This window comes from Clinocottus analis, unplaced genomic scaffold (assembly GCF_023055335.1).
Source record: "Clinocottus analis isolate CAN_PGR_092001 unplaced genomic scaffold, fCliAna1.0.p SCAF_7, whole genome shotgun sequence".
Lineage (NCBI taxonomy): Eukaryota > Metazoa > Chordata > Actinopteri > Perciformes > Cottidae > Clinocottus > Clinocottus analis.
The window spans coordinates 7,608,333-7,633,061 of record NW_027176229.1 but is presented as its reverse complement, the minus strand read 5'-3'; the positions used below and the strand labels follow the sequence as shown (position 1 = coordinate 7,633,061).

General features: G+C 44.1%; 1 protein-coding gene across 2 annotated transcripts in view; it reads left to right on the top strand.

Moving 5' to 3' along the window:
* The window catches only part of cux2b (cut-like homeobox 2b), an 88,436-nt gene that overhangs the window by 24,295 nt on the left and 39,412 nt on the right, over positions 1-24,729 (top strand). For both annotated transcript variants that reach the window (XM_068566385.1, XM_068566384.1), the window contains exons 2-3: positions 10,867-10,977; positions 13,586-13,633. In XM_068566385.1, the coding sequence (XP_068422486.1) occupies positions 10,867-10,977; positions 13,586-13,633 (159 nt within the window). The remainder of the gene's footprint in view (positions 1-10,866; positions 10,978-13,585; positions 13,634-24,729) is intronic.

Below are 24,729 nucleotides of genomic sequence, written 5' to 3'. Positions count from 1 at the left end.
TGCATCCTGGGCGATGCATTCATCATTGCTCATATCCAGCCCACTCCTAAATGAAAAATGTATCTGAGATGAATAATGGATCCCTCCGTAGTATAATTTTGTGTTTCTTGAATATAGTCGAGAGTTCCTCCTCTGCGTTATCCTCTAAATTTTGCCACCTTGCCTGGATGAAGTTTAAGAGGAAGGAGATATGAAGAAAAATTACTTATTTAGCACAGTTATTGTTTACCTGAGAATTGTTACAATATGAAGCTTCCTCGACACGCATAATAAATGGAGGATGGCCGTAAAAAAAAAAAAAAAAGGAAAAGAAGCACACGGCCGCTGTAATTCATGGAGTAGCGACTTCAGGACACATTCTTACGCCAATCAATCACGATCATGCGCCGTACCTTGTAGTATCCTACATGTTCAGCCTGTGGAACAGTTGGTAGGGAGATGATAGGGTTTGCAGCCAGCGAGTGCACACAGGTGCCGGTGTAGTGCCAGTGTTGAGGGGCTCCTCTGGGGGCTATGGGTGGGCAGCCTTGTGTGAAGCCGGGAGAATTGAGGTTGAGTAGCTGAGCCCTCTGTCTTTATCTCTAATTACATGGTGAAGCTTGGGGAGATTGGGCAGAACTGTAAAGCCCCCACAGATAGTTTGGTACCCCCCCTTCTGCCTGTAACGCAGCAGGGTCTGAGGATGTGAAGTAGAACCAGGTCTGTTGGGGCTCTAATCCCACCACAGACGTTCTCCCCGGGGAGTCCCCGCTGTTCTTTCCTCTCCACAGCAGCTCCACAGTCTGCCACATTGCAACCCGCCGCTGGGGGAGAAGCACGGCGAGGCTCCGGCAGCCCACTCTGTCGTGCTCTACTTGCTCCTGTCGGTTTTTGTCGTCCCCAAAGTTTCCCGGCTCGTCCTGGGAGACTTCCTGACACCGAGTTGCAGATGGGAAGCACTGGACCGAGGCAGCTGGTGTCACAGCGTGGATTGGAATTCACAGTTGGGATAAAATATGAAACAAATATGTCATTGTACATATGTTTCCCACAGTTTGTTCATCCAGCTGTTTCCTAGCTCAGTACCCCCCTCGCTCCCCTTTGCCTTGCCGTATAAACTTGCATCGGGCTGGCTGATACTAATCCATTGTTTGTCCCTTTGTGCCCAGTTTTTTTTTCAGAGTGGGGTCCAGTGACTTTGAAGCATCATCCTCTGTAGCTGTTCACTCTGCTGGATCAATCATAAGAGATATTTTCTCTGGATTTGAATGTTTGCACTTTGTTGTTTTGATGAAATGAGGCAACACTATCAAAGCAGAGCGCAGAACATACTTCATTACAAATGAAAAAAAAAGCAGAAATATTCCCAGGCAGTTAAGTGTCTTTTGATTCCTTTGCAAGTTTAATCTGCAGAAATCGATAAAAGGATGCATATTGGGCTTGGGAGTCAACAGCAGCCGTGTTTGATGGGTAAACGGACACCCAGATGGATGATGTGAGCGAGCATTCATCTTTCTTTAGGCAAATTGGGCCGCAAGGTCCTGACTAATTGATTGATTGCATGAATTGCTGATACAATCAAAGCCTGGCCTGATTTATGGCGATAAATCGATTGATTAATTTGGTTTTCTGTGCAGAGGTTGATCCGTGATGGTGGTGAGAAGTGGGGGGAAGACACCTCCAAGTCACACATCCGTCTTGGAGCCGTCAGCCTTGTTGGTTTAGTGTGGTAATAAGAATGGCCTGGATCTCCCAGCTGACATTTACAAAGAGCCGGTCGGCTATGACCCGCTCCCTAGATTAACCTCCAGTTGTTCTCATAAGCACCACTGATATTAAAAGATGGGTAGCAGCAGCAGCCGGGGAAAAAAAAAAGAAGTGCGACTCTTTCCAGTTTCACCATATGCATACATCGTTAGGAGGGGAACAACAAAAATCAATCGCACATTTCAGAATAAATAAAAACAAATATCTTGAGCGGCGTAAGGCAAAGGCCTCTTGTTGACTCTTTCCAGATTACATTTACCCGGGTGTTTAAACGCTGATTTACAGCAAGATGGAGTCCATTCCCTGCACTCGCCTGCCTGTCTGCCTGCCTGTTCAGAATATGAAATGGAAGTTAAACACTGTGAATCTCCAGTGTGGGGAGGAGGGCTCTGGACGTGTGGGCAGTGTAGCATCAAATAGATTGTGTTTCCTCCCGTGTAAACGCCTAATGTGTGCCGAGTGCTCTGACACAGATGAATGTAAGGAATTTGCTGTAAAGACTTTACGGCCCTTTTGAGAGACATGGCTGGGAACTGGTAGTGTGGAACCTGCTCCACGCCCCCCTGAACACACGTCCGCATGCACGTACACACTCACACGCTTGCACAAGTGCTTACACATGCACACATGTCAAGGCACACAGCTCTCCAAGGAGAGCAGCTACATCAAACTGTTAAGGCGTGCGCGGACATCAGGGATGCTTTTTATTTGCTTTGGGTCAGAAATGGCGGCCCCTGACGATGTGATGCGGATCCTCACGCAGACCGGTTCCACACTTTGTGCTATGTTATGGCAGAAAATAATCCCGGTGAGTCTCCTGACCGGGCTCATCATTTATTATACGAGAGCTACCTTCTGCTCTACAGAACAGGGCGAATTATAAAGTGATTCATGTATAAACTGCCCTTTCAAGTGGCTGCTCCCATTCTGCGGCAACCAAACTCGTCTGCCAGATCTTGGAGCCTTTGTGACGGCGCTCAAAGCTCTCGGCTGCTTGTTGTCAGCGCTGGTTTTATTCCCACTCTCACCGCTCTATTTAGATCCATTTATTTTTGGTTCAAATGCTGAAAAATGAAAGTGCGATGGAGAGAAGGAGGGTAAAGGAGTGTTCCCTCTCTCTCAGACAGGTGGCCCCGGTTTATGTCGCCAGGCCCCAGGGGCCCCGCTAACTGAGTCTGAGCGAGAGGAGGGACCCGTCTCTCAGCGCTACACAGGTGGCGTGAAACGCAGCCCTCTCTCCACACCTGAAATATTCAGATTTTTCCAGCGGCGTCGCTTTGATCTCGCTGCAATCGACAAGGGAAAACGGAGCGAGTAGGGGGGAGAAAACAACAAAAACAAGAGGAAGAGCAGCACACCTGAGAGCGAACAGATTGACATTTCTTAAGAGAGAATAAACAATCGCAGGTTAGCAGTGTTGCATCGCTCCAGCTCGTCGTTTCAGGTGAAAGTGGGCCATCGCGGTGATGGCTGCATCTTTGGAGCCTTCCTCCTCTCCCACTAGCTGACCTCAATGGTGAAGCTTCACAGAGACGAATCCCCCGCAGTGCACGCCTCTTTCCCACTTTGAAAGAAACAGGAAAGCAAACCGTGTCCCCAGTTTTATTGTTTAAGTTCGTACCATCTCTGCTCCGCCTGTCCCCCTTAAAAAAAAAAGGCAGTTTTTCTTGTTCTTGGCTATTGTGAAACGCCCGTGTCGGCATTCCACATTCACGTCTCCATTTGAGCCGATCATTTGGCCGACTGAGGTTATCATGTCTTCGCTCAAGTTTCAACCCACTAGTCTGCTAATGAATCATAGGACTGTGCAATTAGTCACCCTGCATGTACCACACAATGACAATAGACACCCTGATTGTAACCACAGAGTTTGAGAGGAGCAGAACAATGGTCGTCCTTAACGATGATAAATAAGGTGTTGTAATTGGCCTTCGTTTGGCTCAGTCAGTCATGGATTGTAATTTGAAGTTTCTAATTGGAGGATATTTAAAGTTATTCAATGGATTCGGAATGGATACAAGGTCTTTTGAAAGGGCCGTATAAAGATGGTTCCATGATACCTCTTGATACTATTTTCAATAAGATTTGACAATAAATGTAATTAGAGCCTCCCTGATCGTACCAAGATGTGTTACCAGTATATCAGTGGGAAAAAAAAAAGAGACGGGTGCGTGCGCGCATGTGTATTTAAGTGTGCATATTGGAATTAAAGAGAGAGAAATGTTGACAAGTAGGCTGTGCTCTGGTGCATCAGGCGCCAAAAACTCTCGAATTGAAGCAGGGTATGACGAATAATGGCTGACAACACCAGTCACACCTTTTGCTGATGGTTGTAACGCTCACAGGCTTCTCCTTCCTTTTGTGAGATTTAGCATGCTGTTTGAAGACAGCCTGACTGACTGGGGATTAATTATTTTGGATGATTTATCAGACTTACCAGTCCAGAGTTTAGAGAGGTGTCAAAATTAAATGTGATTTTCCTCTTTGGAAAGTCCTCATGATCTCTGCGCTACCTCCATATTTCTGCACTGTGCCGTCAGTATCGCTTCTGCAGAGTGGACAGTTGCAGAGTGTGCAAGTAATTCGTTGGGCTGGGATTCTCAAACCAGGGTCAGGGACCCCTCAGGGTGTCGTTTCATTAGTCTGAGGGGTCATGGGACAACCGTCAGGATAGGAAACCCCAAGAAAAACATCTGCTATTAAATGTTGTTTTTATGTATTATTTATTTAACGATTGACAATGTTGGTATTGGCTTTGCTTAATGTCAAAGAAAACATTTGACATTTTGGGAAATACGCTTATTTGCTGTGTGGCTGAGATTTAAATGAGGCAATTGATAAAACTCATATCTGTTAAATATGAATAAACTGCCACAAGACAGTTAGCGTAGCATTAGCCAGCAGAGAGACTGAAAACAAGGTTAGACAGCTACTCTGTCCCCGTCTGAAGGATTCGAGGACATTTTATTGTCATTACGCAACAACACAATTCAGCACATTTGTAACACAACAAACACATTAGAAAATGTTGAAGTGTAACTTGTGGCGTCAAGAGTCAAAGAGGTTGTAAGCTTTTTACCCACCAGGTAAGTGTGGTACAATGGTTACACCAGCAGTTCATAACCATGTCTGGGTACCGTTTTTGTAGTATATTTTTCTGGGATTGAACACAGACCTTTTCTGAATCATAATAGGATCAGCTCCACCCATCTGTCACTCGCAGCAGGTTAAAACTAACGCTCAGGATTGTATGCAAATAGTGTTTGACACAGGTGTGATGTGGTTATGGGGTGTGGATTGGTGCAGCTCTCGCAAGCCGACAGAGAGTACAAGTGAAGGAGCGGCAGTCGGTGGTAAACAGATGGAGGGAGTTGCCAGGTGATAGCCCCCCCCCCTGCACCTCCGTGTCAGAGTCCTCACGTTTCTGGCACCGGGTCACAGAGGTTAGAGGCTCCTCCCACCCTGCTCCTTCTGTCTGGACGGTCCAACAACAACACACACACACACACACACACACACACACACACACACACACACACACACACACACACGCTCACACCGCTGTTCTTCCCTTAACTGATATTCAGCCGAAGGAGGCCAGATAAGAGTTCATTTTGGATCTTTCAAATGGACAAGCGCCAATGTACGCTCCTCCCTCCCCCCTCCGAACACGGTGCTGGGGGGGTTGCCAGTAATAATGTTGAGGCCAGACTAGACTGCAGTGATTGGGTCCATTGATTGTGGTGATTTGATTTATTGATCAGTCCCCCCCTCCCAAATGTGGCGTCTGAGATGCAGGGCTAATCTGAGGCAGCTATGGACGATCTTGTGCCTCACAGAGAATGGGAGGCGAAAAGGAATGTATGAAAGGAAACTACACTTATCTTAATCACACACTGGTCCCTGCTCTGCCTTGCTGCAGCCTCTTGTGTGAGTATGTCAGCGCACATGTGTCTCTGTGCACGCATGTGCGCCCACCCGCTCTTTTGTGCGAGACCTTGCGTGCAAGAGAGAGCGAGAGAGAGAGAGTGTGTGTGTTTGTGTGTGTGTGTGTGTGTTTGCATCGGTGTGCGTATGCGGAGGGGGGGTTGTGAGGCAGTACAGTCACCAGGCAGAACAGAGTGGATCTATAAATTGATGGAATTCAAAGCCTCCAGCATCGATTACCATTATAACAAACAGCAGCACACAGAATGTCTGATTATTTTTAGACAAAGATTCTGTGCTCTCAGCAGCTATTCTGCTGATGCTGTCACACTTTCAGACATCTGCCTATGATTGCAATTAGATGGGATACAAAAAGAAAAATAATACCCCATCTGCATTTCCCCCTCTCTCCTCCTCCCTATTTTTTCCTCTTTAATTTGTGCTGCCCAAGCCCAGTGCACACAATAGTGATTTTGACTCAGTCTACCTCATTGCGGCACCTTGGTAGTTTTTTTTCCCAGTTGTCAACATTTTCCACCCATGGGCTGTCTTTGTGAAAGGCAAGAAAATAGCTTACCACTACAGATGTAATCAAGACGAGCAAGGTTTAATGAATCAATGTCAAATCTACTCCAACATAATACATTAGTGAATCTCGCATTTACCGAACATTCGCACTCGGACAGATTGTTACCGTACATCTTTCTCTGCTCCCATTTTTGTCAAGCGCTATTGTCTTTGCTGGATTTGGTTATTAGACGTTTTACTCTCTTTTTGCTGCCGTTGCTTATAATAGTTGAAACTTCATTCCCATCTTTCAAATGAAGCATAACACACCTGACAACCAGCTTACGTTATGATACTCAGTGCTTTGTCTTTGCACAGATTTGTTGCCACTGCTGGCCTCCATTTTTCTTGCTTGGTTGTGTCTCTCACCCAATAGAGTCTGAAGGGACCACTCCCTGCAGTCCTTGCTGCAACACGCGTGCATTAACCTGAGACCGCTTCACGCAGTATGAACGGTTGCCTGTCGGATCATGTGAGGGCGCCGCTACAGATGCCGATAGCATCCATCTTTGGTCAGTGCCAGAGGGGCAGAGCCCACATTTGTAAGCTAAAGGACATGGGAGACATGGCGTCGCTGCTTTTTTCCCCCTGTTGTTCAGCAGTTCATTGAGCTTCAAGTCCATTTACCGACTGCCAACACACTGCAGGTCTATCCTGTTAAAGCCAATAAGCTTCTTGTTTCTTGGTCTTTGCTTTTAAAGTCAGAAGTCACCAATTGCTTTCCCCTCGCAGATTGACTTGAACACGCCTGGACTGGGTCCAGGCTCAAAATCCCTCCTTCTTGTCCCTCCAGCCACAATGACAGCTCCGCCCTCCCCAGGGGAAACTCATCAATTACAGCGGGATGTGTGACTGGCAGAAGCTTAATGACAGGAGCTCTGTATTGACCAGACTGACATACACTGAAAATTTGGTCCCAATCGTCCTTTTTAAAACCTGTCAAATGATTACAGAGAAACTCCTCGAGTTGAACTCGCCTTTTCCCCTTTTTAAGTGTTCAAGACATCAGAGGCATCTACATGTTCCACGAAGGATGAAGCTCAGCATAATGGTGGGAGATAAGTGCATTTTATCGGGGATCTCAAAGGTGCCCTGGTTGTAGGTTGAAATGGATCACATCTGATTAGGAAGCAGAGGAAAAAATCTTCTTTACTATCTTTGGAGATAGCGTTGCAAAACACTACATTGTGGAGTTCCTCCCATCATCAATCTCAGCGAGACAACCAAAGTAGCAAACAGTCTGTTCTGCTTCACTTCTTTCCAGTAGGTTTCATTTGATGGGCCGTTGCCCAGGCTCCCCACCCTCGTAATGGTCTGGAAACCGTGGGGGTGCTTTCAAAATAACCATGCCATTATGGTACCACTGTTTGACTTGCATACAGGATGAGCATTCGCCATTCTCATCAGCTGAGCGGCAATAAAAAGTGAACCCAGCTCCACAGCGACGAAGAATCACCACACTGTTATATCTTAAGTACTTATAAAATCCACTCAAAGTCACTTCTAGAGGAATTTTCTCTTGGCAAGATTAGCCGGTCTGGGGCCATTTGAATCTAGTGAAGGTTGGCCGGCTTCTGAAAGCTCTCTAATCTCCAGGAAGGCTCATCCCAGATGGACTGTATACGGACTAACAGGAATTTAGAAAGTCCTGTCGCCTTTTGCTTTACGGCCACGGCCTTATTTCAGTGGCAGCATGTTTTACCAGGAATGACACATTTCCCATTTACCAAATGTATCCCAAACATTTGGCTATTTTTTCATTCTAGACCCTTTAATTTGTATTTGTTCTACACAATAAAATACAATAAAAAAGACTCAGACAATCAGAACAGGCAATCAGAGCACAACTCTGTTTACACAATCCACGACTGAAAGGAGCAGGGAGAAGAAGAAAATACTATTTTGCCTGTCTCGAACTCAAATAAAAAATGAATAATAAAACTAGATTGTTTGTCAATTTTGTACATGACAAGAAAAAGATGAATCCATTTGTATATGTATATTAATTAAAACAACTAAGGACACATACCTGCTGCATTGTATAGCCTAATTATTCTTTAAAACATTTTCTTAAACCGAAAAATATATTTATACATCCTTAAAATCATTTTGTAGAGAACTCTACAGTTTGACGCCGACTACTGAAATTGGATATGCTTTAAAGTAATCCGTGCACACTGATAACTAAAATGACATTCTCCTCTATGGTCCTCTGAACTCAGAAGAAACAACTTTTTTTGTAGCCCCTTGGACCATCTTGCTTAGTTGATTTAAATGGGAATGTCCGTTCTACTGCTATTTTATTTCCATGGTGTAGAACTTTAGCTTTCTAAATGACGGGAGCAGTGGTGGTAACCAGATAATAAAAACATGTCAAGTCTGTCCTCGTTACACATAGGAAACATGACAAGAGACATGCAGTCTCTTAGGCGTGGGGAAACTATTCACAGCAGAGAATCTCGAGCACTGGTACATTTAGGGTTCCCACTGTAACGAGGTCACTTTAACTGTTGACAGTAGCTGGGGATCGAACTTACGAACCAGTGTTTACTGGACAAATCCCATTGAAAGGCCAAAACCAACAATAGATTGATCCTAATAACAAGTATTATCTCATACGGCTTATTCCTCACTTCAGGAGACTTGTTGTTGTCACAGTGAGTTTGCGAGGTAATCAGTGGAGATCCCAGGAAGTCACTGCACTCGGCTGAGAAATAGTTTGAGCGTGTTACTTTGTAAAACAACAACTTGTTGTTTTTACGCTTTAATTTTTGTTCAAATTACAAGCTTAAAATTGGCTTTCAAGGTGTTTGGTAGCAATGTTTTTTACAGGCTGGAGCGCTTGGCGGGAAGTCTCCCACTGCCTCTAGTCTTTATGCTAAGCTATGCTAATTGCCTGTTGGCGATAGATATTTAGTGCACAAGAGTGGTATCAATCTTCTCATCAAACTGTCGGTAAGAAAGTAAATATGAATATTTCCTACAATGTCAAACTATCCCAGGTGGCAGTTTCCATCATTAAGATGAACACAGGCACAACCGTTTATTTTGAATCGTCCTGGTGCCGTAAATACTCCTCACTCTGGCCTCCTTAAGCCATACTGTGTAAAGAACCGTGGTAGAAAATAGTGCCAATCAAATGCACTATTTATTGATGTAAAGTAATGTTTTCATTTTTTTTAAATACAGTGTTAATCCATGGTTGTAAGTGGAATTGTATTACATGGGAGCTGTTCCTGCTCAGGTGAAATACCTCCTGCTCACAGACACAAGTTGCCATGTTATAGTGTAGCATCTCCGTTTATTGCACTTCATCTAAACTCAGTCCAACTTCAACCACTTTTTGACTCGTCAATCCAGGGACTTGAACCAGCGGCCCTTCAATTAACAACCTACTTCTCTGACCGACAGGCTGCCACCATCCCACGTGGCCGCTGCACCCTTCCATTTCCCCTCTTTTTTTTCTCCTTGTGTGATGATTTATTAAATTGCCTTTAAGTAAGACTGCAGATTAATTAAAACACAGTCAATTTAATTTCCCGGCGTCATATATAAATTCGCAGTGGTAATTGAATCCCCTACTCCACTTTTTACACTGTAACCCAGCAGTTACAGGAGAAGATCCTCATCAATTACCGAGAATCGCAGTCAAAATGAAGAGGAGGTGAATGTACAGTTGTCCGCTGCTCAGTTCAGGAGAATAGAGTTTGAATCTGTTTTTCTCTCCCCCCACCCCCCGTTTGCTGAAAGAGCCGGGAATTGGATGACTGATCGATAATATCGGATTTGTGGATGGCGTGTGGTGCAGCTGAGTCCAGCATGAATGCAAGGTTCTGATGAAACGCTTGCTACACAGACGGCTTTCAGTAGCGGCTCAGACATGTTGCCGGGGTGGAGCTCTCATTCTGCACAACAGAGACATGCAAAGAAGAAGATGTGCATGGACATTCATGCAATAGCCATCAGCAGGGCTGTTGCTGCAGCGGAAGGTGTAATTTGGTTAAAGCTATGGATGCTGCCGTCATGTATTGAAAATCTGTGCTGGATCAATATAAAGATTGGTGCAGGTGATGGGAGACGGATTGAAAAGAGGGTGAAAATAGATCTGACCTGTGGTAATTACGACAGCAAGCGAGGCGTTTGTATGTTTGAAACAGGTCTTGGCCGGGCTTAAAAAACAGCCCTTCATTTCAGGAGGAAGCTCTATTTGTTTGCAAGAGTGTATGTCAGGTTATTGGGTCTCTCCACGTGACTCCCCCCCCCCCCACCCAGCCCCCTCCGCTGTCTCTCTCACTCTCCCTCTCTCCCCTCCCTCCCGCCCTGCTCCCTCACTGACGCTCTATAGCTGTTGCAAGCGTATTGATTATTTCAAATACTGATTATCTAAAAGGCCTTCTGCAACTGTAGGCATTGGATTTATTTTGGCTTAATTATTTATGGGCCAGGGCTAGCTGTAAGTATTACTGCTGTGAGATCATGAAGGATTACATTGTTAATATTCAGCAGTGTATTTTTATTTATGTACACTCTAAGCTTTACTGGATGAGCGTTGGCAGGCTCCCTAAAGTGCCGTCTCTCTCCACTCTCCTCCTCTCACCGTTCCTCTCTATTTTGTGTGTTTTGTAGAGGGAGCTAAACTCTGTAGCGTCTGAGCTGGCTGGTCGACAAGAGGAGAGCGAACATTCCCACAAGCACCTGGTAGAGCTGAGCCGGGAGTTCAAGAGAAATGTCCCCGAGGTGAGTCTAGACCCCCTCTCCCATTCTCTCAGCTCTATGTGTCTTTTTCCTCATCTGCACTTCAGCGGCAGTCCCTGACTGTCTGTGTCACTGCCGCTACTCAAGCCCCCGCATACACCTTTGTACAGGGAGTTATTTCTTTTGTAAAATCTGAATTAGTATATATTAACGACGCACGGCACTTGAGAAGTCAGGGTCAGCCCACTCTTCCGCTTCCAGCAGCTCAGTTAATATTTAAATGCTACGGCCTTGCAGCAACGCCGGCCTCTGGCTGGGTGTGCAGAAGGGCCATGGGGCTCATTTACAAAAGGTAAGCACAACTTTGCTGCTTACTTTCATCTCCAAAGCTAAAGTCTCAGTTTATTAAAAAGTTATCTTTGCGTCTGAACTGGTGGCTGATATAGACTTTCTCTTAGTATCTGTGGTGTGACAGTAACAGGTGTCTCTAACGAAACACAATCGGATGAATGTTGATGAAAAACAAGCGTTACACCAGCCCTCCAACATGACGATCACATGCTTTAAAAATATACATATTTTATTAAAGATAAATGCAGAGAAGAAAGTGAGCGAAGCCTTTTTTTATTCCAATGAAAGACGAGGCATATCCTCCACACTGCTCGCTCTTTGCAAACATGCATTCTAAAGTTCAGCAGAAGCTAATTTGAGGTCTTCAAAATGACAGTCTCTGGTACAAAATGTACTAATTTCCTCTGCTGCAGCTTATACAGGAAACCTTGTCTAACTCTATATCATAGGACGTTGGAAAGCGGTCTCTTTGTGGCCGGTATGGACAAGACAATGACAGCAACCTGTCACTCTTTCAGACTACATATGACCATGTGAATACTGTACTGTCACGGTCTCCACTACCCCTTTTACACACCCTTGAATCTGATCAACAAAGCACATGTGTAAGTATTAAAAACACATTGAACTAATGAGAACAACTTGACATGCAAATGGTGCTGCTGGGCTCATGATCCTTACTCCACCTGTACTCCACCTCCCTGAGCAGGACTTATCACCAAAGTGGATACTGAACTTAAAGGTTCAGTTGGTAACTTCTACAGAAAACAACTTTTTTTGTCGTGTTTACTGGAATTGTCACGTTATACTGATAGTAGTGCATGAGATAGATAATCTGTGAAAAAATCAGGTTCCTCTGCCTCACCTTGGGCATTTGCAAGATGTCACCGCACCTGAAAGAAAAACAACAAATCAGATGTGGCTGTCAATCACTGCTCGGGAGGCTCGTGAACTCTGATCAAACTGTAAAACTTGGCAGCGCTGATCAAATATGAATCAAGGTTCTGTTCCTGCATTGACTATTTCTCACCTTAAATGCTTTTAGAAACATATTTCAGTGTACTCTAGTCTGTAAAATAGGGTTTGTTTGCTCCGGCCGGTGCTTGGTTTTGTCTTGCTTTCAACATGGCGGCCGAGTCACTAACTTTTGAACTTTACAATAAAACAGTGCACTACTGTTTGTTTCTCAAAACATTTGCCGTGAGAAAAGGGCAATGCAGTGACAGGATCTTGATTCATATTTGATCAGCGCTGCCTAGTTTGTCTTCGATCAGAGACAGCTCTGATTGGTTGTTGCACAGATTATCAAATAGTTTGAGTAAATATGACAACAAATATGACAAAAAGTTATTTTTTTATAAAAGTTTCCTTCTGAAGTTATTTCACTCAGAACACCATTGCTCTGTCACCGTTTTGTGTACCGAAAAGGTTCAAGTGATCAATTGATGTTTTTTTTAATTGCTACTGGAGCAGCATTAATCGAATATTACTGAACTACAGTTGGCCAAATTGTATCCGTCATTATTTGATGTACCTCAAATGGAATTGTGTTTGCGTCACTGTGCTTTTTCTTCCGTTTTCTTGTGCATTACGTTGAAAATGTGCCAAGATTTCACTCCACTTTACTTTTGTAAGGCAAAATGGCAATTAAGGTGGATTGTACTGAATACATGAAAAGCTAAATCTATGAATGATACAGATGTGATTTTTGTCCTTTTTTTTTATCATCTTCTTTGAAATGATCATCCATTGACATCTAAGCTGAAGTCAAAGAGAATATTTATATATTTTTTAAATGAGCCCGCAGGCTATTTGCTGTGGCTATGCTGCCCGTCTATCTCAGCCTGAGTATGTAGTGTGGTGCTGTAATCTTGTCAGTATAATACAGGCGTTTAAGACAGGATCAGGCTGTCACCACTGGCAGCACAATCCCCTTACCTGAGGCTGTGGTAGCTCGCACAAGTCTGGATTTCTGAGCTCTAACGCAAGCTCCTGGAAAGCCCCACTTTTCAAACATGCCCACTCAAACCCTTTAGGTTTAACCACTAATACCCACACCCCATAGCAACATACCTCACTCTCTCACACACACACACACACACACACACACACACACACACACACACACACACACACACACACACACACACACACGCAGTGTAAAAGCAGCTATGGAGAGAATCCATTAACATTAAAGCTTTTCAGTCCTCTTTCTTATGGAGCTCACTGGGGCCAATCTGGAGCATCTGCACTATAGAAAATGCTGAGACTGAGTTTGCTTTTTTTGGTTCGCACATAGGAAGTCCGGGAGATGGTGGCACCTGTTCTCAAGAGTTTCCAGGCCCAGGTGAGTCTCGTGGCATTTATATACATACGAAACAGTTACAGATTTTGCAGAATAGAACGTAGAAAGTCTCAAAACCACCAAGTAGCATTTTTAATTGACGGTTTCGTCAGTTTTTTTCCCTTTTTCTTCTTCTTCTTCTTCTTCTTCTTCTTCTTCTTCTTCTTCTGCTTCTTCTTCTTCTTCTTCTTCTTCTTCTTCTTCTTCTTCTTCTTCTTCTTCTTCTTCTTCTGCTACACATTGTAATTTACTGACACAAGAGATACCCCTGCTGGATATTGTAAGTACACTGACCGGTGCAGATCAGTGTGCCTCTGGAATGAATGATTCGATCAGGGCGAGGAATCCATGGCATGCTTTCCGTGGTGCTGCTCATCTGATGCTTATTGACTGATGCCTTTTCTGTCAAAGTGAAGTAGCATCTATCTGCCATTAGATGCTCAGATATCTGGCTTCTCATATTTTCTTGGCTGAGACAAGCCCTCATTTCCTGTTGTGATGGTGCATCCACCGTGCCCCCTCTGACGTCGCCATATTGAAAAAGTCATCTGATACCTACCAAGACTCTGCTCCATGCCATTAAACCAAGGTCATAAATCACATTTGTGAGCTGCGTTATGGTCCGCAAAGCAAAGGCTTATGGAAATGATACCACAAATATGTTCTCAGTCTCGCTCTCCCCTCTAAACTCCCGCTCAGCGCTAACCTGAAAGCCCTATCGTCGGTAAACACAAGAACACTCAGCATGGATTGTTCAGTTCTCTTGGAAGTGATTATTGGCAGATTCTTTTTAATGCTTTATAATTGACTAAGCCCAAGCAACCGTGTTCCCTGGCAGGAGCTATCACATTCTTCAATACTACACTCCGCACTACTACTGTGGTTGATTCGTGTGCTAATTCAATTACTCTAACTGTAACGTCGCACAAATATCAGAGGCACCCTTCCATGTCTTTATTGTGCAAACAGGAACCCACAGGATTAATTTAAGCACCATTGATGTCTGACAACTGGGAGTCTAGAGATGTTTCATAGTAGATAAAATAGATGGCTGATAATGAGCGATGATTTTTTATTTATTTTTCTTGTTTGCTGCAGGCCTCTTCGGGTACCTCTTGGTCTCGCTTGTGTAACTTTCACAAGCTTATGTTGTGCACATTGATAAGTAAGCTTCCTGCGGAAAAAGCATCGTTATTTTTTTTGATCTCGAGGTGCAGCGAGCAACTCGGCACACCATAATAATATAATCCTCTGGTGTTTTCTGATACACTTTGACCTTATTGGTAATGTCAAACAGCTTGCGGAGGCATGTGAACTTTACCCAGCGGTAGTCTGCACGACCTGAGTGTAAGCTGTGGGACCTCGACCTGCTGCTGCTGGGGGAGAATGTGAGGAGAAGGTGGAGTTGGATGTGCTAGTTTGGCTGTGTGGTTTGGGAGAGACTAAAGCTCCCCCGCAGCTGCACTGTACAGGTGGCGAACGATAGTCTTGGCGTGTGTGTGTCTGTATGTGTGTAAGAGTGCATACATGTGAGAAAGAAATGGGTCCTTATTTCCACACCCCTCCTCCTCCTACTTTGGAGGCCCAGAGGAGTGCCTCCTGGTATTTGGACCCTCATCCTGCCACTTCTAAAGGAGAACTCGGCTCCTTTGAAGTGTTTGCGACATGACAGGTTCTCTTTCTTTTCTTTTTCATTTCAATGTTCCCCACCCACTTTCTCTCTCTTCTCCCGTCCAATCTCGCCTTCTAATTATCGCTAACCAGGCGACTGATTAGAAACACGTTGCCGACCTAGTTTTTTTCCGAGGAGCTGGAGGAGGAGAAAGGGTTAATCCCAGAGCTGGTGGCTGTCATTGGTCGCTTCCCTCCTTCTTCTCCTCTTTTTCGTTCTGCTCTCCTCTTTCTTTCCCTGGAAGTTTGCTAATGAGGTCCCGTCAGAGCTGAGGAGAGGTGTTAATTTGGCCTTGTGAAGTAGGAAGGAGATTAAGGACAGTGAGGAGCTGAGTTTACGGCTTAAAATACACCGCTGTCCTTATTAATCCACAGGGCCCTGGGAGACCGGCGTTTTTGGTTTCATAATGAACACTGTCTTATAATGAAGGTAATTTTAATAAAAATTTACGGAGGAGAAGAAGAGGAGATGGTACATGTCTCCGTGGTCTCAGGCACACCTTTGGGGCTAAGGGATATGACAGTTATTTCTCAAATAACTGATCGCTGGAGAGACGGGCCCCGCCGGACCGCGCCGTTCACACAACTTTCACACTTGCCGAACATACAGAAAGCAGTCTCACCAAGACTATATGAGCTTCTCAGTTCAATTTACACATCCCTCTCACTTTAGAGTGCAAACTCCCCTCAGGATGAACCTTTGTGGGGTGGAAAGAAAAAGAACAGTGACATATTTCTTGTGTATTTGTAGTTTTTTTTTTCTTCTTTGAAAGAGGTAGATTTCTCCTCACATCCGGCCTGTACCAATGTGAATATCAGCCCCAAATTAACCAGTCATTCTATTTTCCTCCTCTCCTCTTGATGTCGTTTGGTGCTCTCAGAAAAAGAAAACAGCAGTATGGGTCCCTAATTACTGAAACTTGCTTTACAATGATAATCCGTGGAGTAATTTAGCGTGCACAATGAGAGTTGTGGTGCTTGCGCAGATGGAGATTCTGATAAATAGTTTGTAACGTGTAATTAGCAGCTCTGCCGGTTACATACCATTAACCCCTCAAGCTCAGGAATCATTATTGGCCCTCATTATCAAGCAGCAAGGTACGATCGAGCTGACTAGACATCAAAAACATCAAACAGCTATTAAAGTGTTGCGAACTGGGGGCCGGTGGACACCTGTTTATGAGCCTAACTGTGCCATTTCTTCCCCTGAGGTTGGGAAGTGATGATGTGGGGGAAGACAATGTTTTTGTGTATGTTGTTGTTCCTTTTTTTTTTCTCTCCACGAGAGCACTGGAGGTATTTTGACTATACAGCAGCTTTTGAACTCCATGAAACTGAGTAAAGAAATCTCAAAATGGCTGCTGCTTCTCACCTATAAGATTTACTTCAGGAAGAAAGACATTTTGCGAGCTTTCTGTTTTTTTAGCATCTACATTGTCAGAACGTACACTGGACGGGAGGACCGATGCACAACACAAGTCTCACTGGTTATTTGGATTGTCATATCCGTCTGCCTTTTCATCTATCAGAAACAACTGCAGCTGAGTTTTCAACCTCAACCCAGTCGTGTAAAGCATCTTGCAGACGATTTGACCAGAGTCGTGGAGCATAGCGTGAAGCGTTTCAGTGTCTTGCCCTGAGCTCGCCCGCCATGCAGCGAGGTAGGCAAACACCGCCTTTGATCATCCATCGAGAGACGACCAGTTCTTCCTCCTTTTGATTAATTCCTGAAGGAAATGATAATTTCTCTTGAATGTATGAATATGTTATGAATAGTGGAATGAATCAAAGAGTAAAAGATGATAATTAATTACAGCGCTATGATAAAAGGCTGTGGGTGTTATGACGCAAGCTTCCTCCGTGTCATTATGAGAGGCTCCGTAATTACCTTTCTGCACGAGCCAGCGCTCCTGGCGGTGCTGGCGGTGAGAGTGCCGCTCACTGAGTGAGTCTAACGGTCATAAAGCTTTTCCCTGCCTAATTGTCTGAGGGGCTCTATGGCACTTTCATAGATGAGGGACTGCGCCGTTAGGAAAAATGCTCAGCGACGCTACAGCTTTTCCAGCTCAATGAAGACAGATCTTCATCATGGGCTAAACCTTGCGGTTATTAGGTACAGATTGCTTGAGTGGATGGCTAACTTGGGAAGATGGGGTCGGAACAAGTGAGCGGTAGAGTCATACAGCGTGACATAAAAGCTGCTTCTGCACTACACACCGTTTTAAAAACGAGCTAGTGTTGATTTCTATGCATATTGTACATTATTGGCCCATATTCCTGCCAATAAAGTGTCTCAGAGTTACCTCTGAATATTCCCGCTGTGTTATTATTCATGCCCTACCTTATGTAAGGGGCATTTACAACATTCTGCTTCTCCTCTCACTCAATCCCACTCTCCCATCCTCCTCTGCCTCCCCCCGGCTATGGCCAGACTGCTCCATTCTGGGCTGACGAGGTATCTCTAATGCCTGTCTCCTGCTCGGCTGTCTCAGGCTCATTGAGCAGCAGGCCAGGCCCAGGATCTCCAGGCCATTACCTATTCACAGCACGTCCAGGCCTCCAGCCTATTGTGGGGAACATAATGGGCTCCAGGGCCATGTAAACCACCGGCTCTCTGCTCCTGGTTTATCACTTGTGTCCTCTTCATACTAAGGAGAGGGAAGGAAGGCGGGAGGCAAGAAGGTAGTGAGAGAGACAGAGCACAGGGGAAGGGATGTGTGTGTGTGTGTGTGTGTGTGTGTGTGTGTGTGTGTGTGTGTGTGTGTGTGTGTGTGTGTGGAGAGGAGGTGGGGGGGAGTCTTTTACATCCTCTGCATCTCCAGAGGGTGAATGTCCTCATCTGTAAAGCTGTTTTTGACCCAAGCTCAATAGACTTTATGTTCGCTTACTGTTTCTTTATTACTTTGAAGTTGACTTTAATTGATTAGTATTTGTCAAAGACAAACAAGCTTACATGTGGATATTAATATTGGACCACATATTGTACTGTCCATCATATATCTGATACTTCTTCTCATCTAATGCCAGAGGAACAAATAGCCCAGTCAAAGTTTGATTTCAAAGGCAGTGCTGCTTTTTGGGAGGCAAGCTCATTTAATTTCACAGATCCATTTCAGAAAACCATTTCCAATTAGCTCATTTTTTATTTTCAGCTAGTTAGTTGTTGTAACAACTGTTCATTGACCTAGTTTGTTCTACACTTTGCAATGTTTGGCTGAACAGTGGCCAGTGTGGCCACAAATGACAATTACAGAATAATTATGAATGCAAAAATGTTGTGCAGACCGAACACAAAGTGAATCTTAAAGGTGGGGAGATTGGCTATAAATTAAATTCAAAGAGCCATGTACATACACAAAGAGACTTGCTCGAGGCGGTACATAGTGAGACAAAGATGCTTTAGCGGTTATTGCCAATTATCTCTAAGCTGTATTACTCTGAATGTACAAAGAAAAGCACAAGAAAAAGGGAAATGGGACCAAATAAGAGAAATAATAATTTGAGAGTAGTTGCAGTTTTCTCCAACCTGAAGTAACACAAGAGCCAAATATTACTTTCATGAACTGAAAACACAAATTCCAAGACGAAAAGAAAAACTTCACCCAGACCCCACAACGCTGTGGTAGTGACCCGTCAACCACAATGTCCTGGCCCCTGAAGAACACAATACGGTCATATTGTACATCAATCTACATCATGGTGTAAAGAAGAAGCCTTGAAACAAGCTAGACTATGAAGTAATGTTTACAAGGTTTACTGAGGTCTAAATCAAGTGAGAAGTAAGGTCATTATCTCCATACAATCAGACTTTGTTTCGCAACCTGAGGCGTTGCCCCCTGTTGGTCATAAGGAAGAATGCAAGTTTAAGTCACTTCATTGTCACTTTTAAGAACTGGAGGTCTCTGCCTGTTCAGAGCAAATGAAGCTGTAGCATTAAAACACCTTTAATGTGTTAAACTGAGCAAAAATGTGTTTTACTCTTATGAATTTGACTTTCATTATGTAAGAGGAAAAATGTATTGTTCATTTTTTCAAAAGTAAAAAACTTTTATCCTCTACATTTAGAGCTTTAAGCTCTAAATGTAGATGATATCTATGACTGAAATGCAAGCGATACAATAACGACGAGCGTATTTGAACAAGAAATGCTATTTTGTCATTATAAAACTCAACACGTTTTCCCACCCTGCAATATAAACCATCAGTCTGTCTCTCAGAAGCTCAGAAAGTAACTTTCAAAATGAAAAGTCATCAATTCACTCGATGGCGGCATAAAAAACAAAACTGAATTTGGGGGGCAGTGTTTCGGCAGCCGTGCGCCATATTTCAGCTCCAGATTGGGCGCTTTGAAGAAGTTTAATACATCTGACTGCCCTTGTTTGTTTCCTGTGTGGTGACTGATTGTTGTGATTCTGCTGGGTGTTTTTATGCTGAGACGCCTCAACCTTTCCATCAGCCTTCCCAGTGTCAGTCTTATCCCTCCTCTGCTGATCTGATGGCGTGTGTGTGTGCGTGTGTTGGCGTGTTTGTTTTCCTGTCCTGACTGATGCCCTGTCGGAGCGTCCCAGTTGGGTGTATTCATCATTATGGATGCGTGTTTAGAGCCAGGGATGCACACCAGGTAAAGAAGAGAGAAAGAGAGGGGGGAGATGTTATAAATAGGCACTTGGCTCTCTAGCCATGTGGAATTGATGAGTTTCAGCACATTCTGCTCTGCAGTGCCAGGTTTAATTTCTACCGTCCTGACAGCACAAACCTCAGAGCCCGGAGACGTCACGCCTGACTGCCGCTGCTGTGCAAATGTTAGCCGTGTTTGAGGATGGACGCACGCACAGCGCCGACTGCAGCGCTCCTATTGGGTGTCTGACTGGGTGTACATCCGCTCCTTTAAACCCTTGTCACCTTAAGAGACAGACAATCACATTCCCCTGCTGACCCCTTCACCAAACAGACACTCACCAGCAGCAGACAGTAACTAATCTAAGAGGCGTTTTTTTCGATAGCTGGCCTCAGTCTAACATGGTCAACTACTTGTTATGAGACAGGTGAGAGCCTCCTTCCTCTTCTCCCTGCAGGCATCCGAAGTCAGAGAGCAGCAACAGTGGCAGTAGCTCTGTCTCTGGGATCCTCCGACTGCTGGCTCACTCTCAGCTGCTGGCAAGAGCACAGTCAAATTAGCCAATAAAAATGTGTGAAATCGGTGGCTCAGCGCCGGGGAGGACATGCCAGGAGAAATAAACATCAGCGCTCGTACAACCAGGAAAAGCTCATGCAAGGAGGAAAAGGCGGAACGGGGGAGCTGCTCCGCCAATTCTACGGCGCGACGCTCTGATTTCAGGCAGAGAATCCGAGCTGCACAGACACAGTCAGAGAGCAAAGTTGTTTCTCCGCTCCATTGAGCACCGAGGCCCGGCCTCGGATCAAGCCAGAGGCAGCACAAGTCAAAAGAACACAAGCTTCTGTCAGAGGATACACAGCCCGCATGTGATTTAATTCCCCCTGTTCATTTGAGGTGTCGTCCCCCCGCCCTCTCCCTCTCCCCCTCCCCCGTGAAGAAACACCAGTCTTCGTTTCACATGATGCTCGGCTGTGAAGTTTAATTTCAGCAAAATCTAAACACGCTAATTAAATATCATAACTTTCTGAAGAAGGTTCTTGTTAAGGCACCTGAAATTTTAATTTAGACTTCAAAAGAGCGAAGACTTTAAAGCAAATCTATTGTTTTTCATTTAGACTGGCAATTTTCTTTTCTCTGCAGTACTGCAGTACGTAGTTATGATTGATCTGGTAATTAAAATATGCAGAGAGGGAAAAATATTAACTGCTCCTTTTTCACTTTTTTTTTTGTTTTAGAAAACAGCCGACACATTTTCCGTCTCTTTCCAGCACAGATAATTAAATTTTGCACATTGATGTTCTTTACACAGCATTCATCGACCTCATTATTTTTCCATTTTCATCTTTCTGGTGAGAGATCGATAGATTGATAAAATGATGGAGCCTATCTTAAATAATGCAAGCGGAGAAAAGTTACACTTACTTTGCTGCTGGCAAAGTGTTTGAACTTGTATTCTTCTTTCAAATTGTATTTAATATCCCATGAAGGTAGATCTCACAGTATTACCTGACGGTATAAATCATTTATGCACATTTCTGCTGTCCCTCTGCAAAAAAGAAAGATGCAGCTCCTCTCTACTTTAAGTGGGCCTATAGTATATGGGATGATGCTTGTCAAGGCTAATATCCTAAATGATAAAGAAACTGGCAATTCAAAGAAAGACAGCGTAAAGTAGGCCAATTAGTACCTAGGGAACATTTTGCTAGGAGAGATAGCAGCTCCAAATGTCACATGCAGGAACATTAGGACCGATTGTTTATAATATGACCTGACAGTTTGGGTCTCTGTAATATGGGATTAACTACAATACTAATTAACATGTGGCTCTATTAAAACAAGCAGCTGCAAGTGAAATAACTCTCTAACCAGGGAGGAGCTCATCCCTTCTGATGTGCACGCCACATTAATGTGTTGCCTTTCCACAACAAATCAAATGTGTTTTTACACTTCAGAGATCAGCTTGTTTTATTCTTATTTTACCCTGGAAGTACGATGTCCTACATCACACCCGCGTACCCTTAAATATATAAGCCCACACATCAGAGTATTCTTTGGCTTTGTCACAAACAGATATATGTTTTAAAGTCCCACTGCGGGGCTCTCTGTTTCATTTGAGACATTAAGTGGCCACAGTGGCCGGAGGAGAGCGTTAAACACGTCCTCAATTAAAGCAAAGTAACTTTGCATCTCCTCACGATTTCTCCTGCAGTCCCCTGTAATTGGGTCTCGGTGGATTTAGTGCTCCAGCTCTCCTTCTGGAGAGAAGGGCCCCGCCTGGAGTAGGGCTGAGGAGACGGCCAAAGGGAGAAAGCTGCTGGTCACCGGGCCCCGGACGCCCGCACTTGGCAGAAAGGAGCAGCAGTCAGCTGCAGCCATGTGGAGTCGGGGCTGGAGCTTCAGTCCTGACAGAGAGCCACTGTTCCCCCGTTAGCACACAGGACACATGGAGGTCCAAGAAACCACCATGCAGGATGTTGTAGCACTAAGTGAACCAAAGTACGAACTACATTTCATATTCACATGTTACATTAACACATGTAATAAGCTCATATAATGTAACAGATTTATAAAGATTAAGTCATTGGTTTCCAATGTCTTTGGCTTGTGACAAATAATAAATTCGACAGTGTCGTGTTGGGCAGCTTGTCACAGATGTCTACGAGTTGTTAGCATTCCCCCTGAAGAGTGATTTTCCCTTCAAATGGTTAACAGATGGAGAATTATCCATTATTTCAAAATAAAAGCATACAGAGATGTCAAAACTTATTCTTCATTTCTTCCCCAATTAATCATTCCCACCACCTGATCAAGACCCTCTGGAGGGTTGGAAAACAGTCCACTACCTAATAATACATCCACGCATTTATCATCATAATAAACAATTTGATGATATAACAATGAATATTATATCACTAAGAGTGGCATATCAAAGTATTAGTACTTTGACATTAATTCTTCCCCGACTTGTGATCAAGTGTTTTGTTATCAAGCAGGTAAAAATAACAGACATTGTAATGTATAGTGATAATAATAAACTTTATTTATGCAGCACGTTATGATAAGTACATGACATGGTTGAACCATGCTTGAGACATTTCAGAACGGTAGTGAGGAAAATAAAGTGATGCATACTGATACATCAAATGTATCGGCTATAATAACTGAAAAAGCAATATTTGTTTCATGGTCTTCAAAATAGCAAACCTTGGAGTCTTCTTGGGTTGCCTGTGTGTGTGTGTGTGTGTGTGTGTGTTTGCGTCCGCATGGTTGTGTGTGTGTGGGCGTGTGTCTTCTTCTGGCGAGACATGTGAAGGACAGCCGAAGGTGCGGTGAGATCCAGTGATGGGCTCGTTTTATTACATCTCATATTGAGACCAATCTCTGTCCGTTCACCTGAAGGACAGCCAGCTATTCCCTCACTAAATTAGCCAGCCGCTGTGGTGTGAGAGGGCCTCCACAGGCGCGCTCTGATCCACACACCCAATCACTCACACTCACACACACACACACACACACACACGCACACACACACACACCCGATATTACTGATGCTGTTGCAGGCAGTCACACAACTGTGTATATTTGTTCCCCCTCCTCTTCCTCCTCCTCTTCCTCTCCCGTGCAAGAAGTCACACTTACATGCATAATTCCTTCACTTTCCCCCTTCTCACACTCGCACACTCTCTGCCGTGTCATTGCTGTCATTGCGGCCGGTTACGTGTTACCTCCTCTTTGTGGGGCCGTGTGACACGGATCTCAGCACTGGATCATACCTGGTCACGTGTGTGTGTGTGTGTGTGTGTGTGTGTGTGTGTGTGTGTGTGTGTGTGTGTGTGTGTGTGTGTGTGTGTCACGATGCGTTTATCTTTTCATTGCGGCAATGCATGGGGTTTTTCGCCCATGAACACACTGGTGGCTTCGAGGATGAACATGAACAGAACGTTCATGCTCTCTCCTCCCTGATGAAGTGTCTTTTGTAAAGTCTGTTTTTTTTTTTTTTTGTTCACTCACGGCGGATGTTCTAATGAGGCAGAGCCTGAAATAGCAGTGGGGCTAGCACTGCAGAACTATGACATCCCATGTGAGAACTTGCCCAAATCACAGTGGCTGCAGCCGTGCGTCAGGTTTCTTTATTTATAACCCGTACGGAATTGTCCTACACTCTGAGCATATGGAGGGTTATGTAACGCTCAGCATCCAATAGATAACCACTAAAGTCAGGTCCTATATATAAAGCTTGCTGAAGAGTTGTTTCTGAGGCTGCTTACGATTGAGTTAGTATGTCTGGATATCAATGATATAACAAAAGGAATGGTTATTGTGAAGCAAAAAAAACACAAACACATGTAGTTGTCGCTTACCTCCAGTGGTGTCTAACCAGTATTAGTTTGGTTTTATTTGCCCAAGTTTTTAAATTCTCTGATATTTCTGTCTGCACCTTGATACTTTGAATGTGAAAGACATTTTAGCAGTGAAAAATACATATATTTTCTTTAAATTCAGAAATCAGTGTTGTTTGGAAAAAACTTAAAGCCTTGTCTTTAATATCTGCTTATTTCTTTTAAAATACTGTTTTATTTTACCTCTGGACTACTCTAATGCCCTTAATGTTGGTGTTGCTGGAGCATATTTTCCCATCCTGACTTCCCTTCCCTGGCTCTCTGTAGGATTGATTTTAAGATTTTATTGTTTACCTGCAAATCATTAAATGGGCGAGCTTCAACCTATCTCTTTGACCTTTTGCATTCCAACGTCCATCAAGGTCACGCAGGTCGGCTGACCAGCTCCCCCTTGTTGTCCTTCCATCAAG